The 312-nt window shown below is 58.3% G+C and overlaps 1 protein-coding gene across 1 annotated transcript in view; it reads right to left on the reverse strand.

Annotated features, from left to right (window-relative positions):
- EMH_0011410 (uncharacterized protein) overlaps positions 1–113 on the reverse strand; it is a gene marked incomplete at both ends in the record, with an annotated part of 1,978 nt that extends 1,865 nt beyond the window's left edge. Inside the window, one exon of the mRNA XM_013499256.1 lies at positions 90–113. Coding sequence (XP_013354710.1) covers positions 90–113 — 24 coding nt within the window. The remainder of the gene's footprint in view (positions 1–89) is intronic.
- Positions 114–312: the final 199 nt, after the last annotated feature.

Consider the following 312-nt stretch of genomic DNA (forward strand, 5'->3'; position numbering starts at 1 on the left):
TGCTGCAGTATGTGCTGCAGCTGCTGCGGTGTCTCCTCAAGGAGACAGTGCAGAGACAGAGACAAATCAGAGAGAGAAGAATCCAGCACCTCTTGGGCGTCTCCTAGCTCCATTGCCCGCACCCACAGCTCCTGTTGGTATGCTGCAGCAGCAGCAGCAGCAGCAGCAGCAGCAGCAGCAGCAGCAGGAGTGAAGCTTAAGCAGCTGCAGCAGCAGCGAAAGTGGCAGAGCAAACGCTACAAGCAGAAGCAGCAGCAGCAGCAGCAGCAGCAGCAACAGCAGCAGCAGCAACAGCAGCAGCAGCAGCAGCAG

Source organism: Eimeria mitis, genomic scaffold (assembly GCF_000499745.2).
Source record: "Eimeria mitis Houghton genomic scaffold, Emh_scaff414, whole genome shotgun sequence".
In the NCBI taxonomy this organism is placed as follows: domain Eukaryota; phylum Apicomplexa; class Conoidasida; order Eucoccidiorida; family Eimeriidae; genus Eimeria; species Eimeria mitis.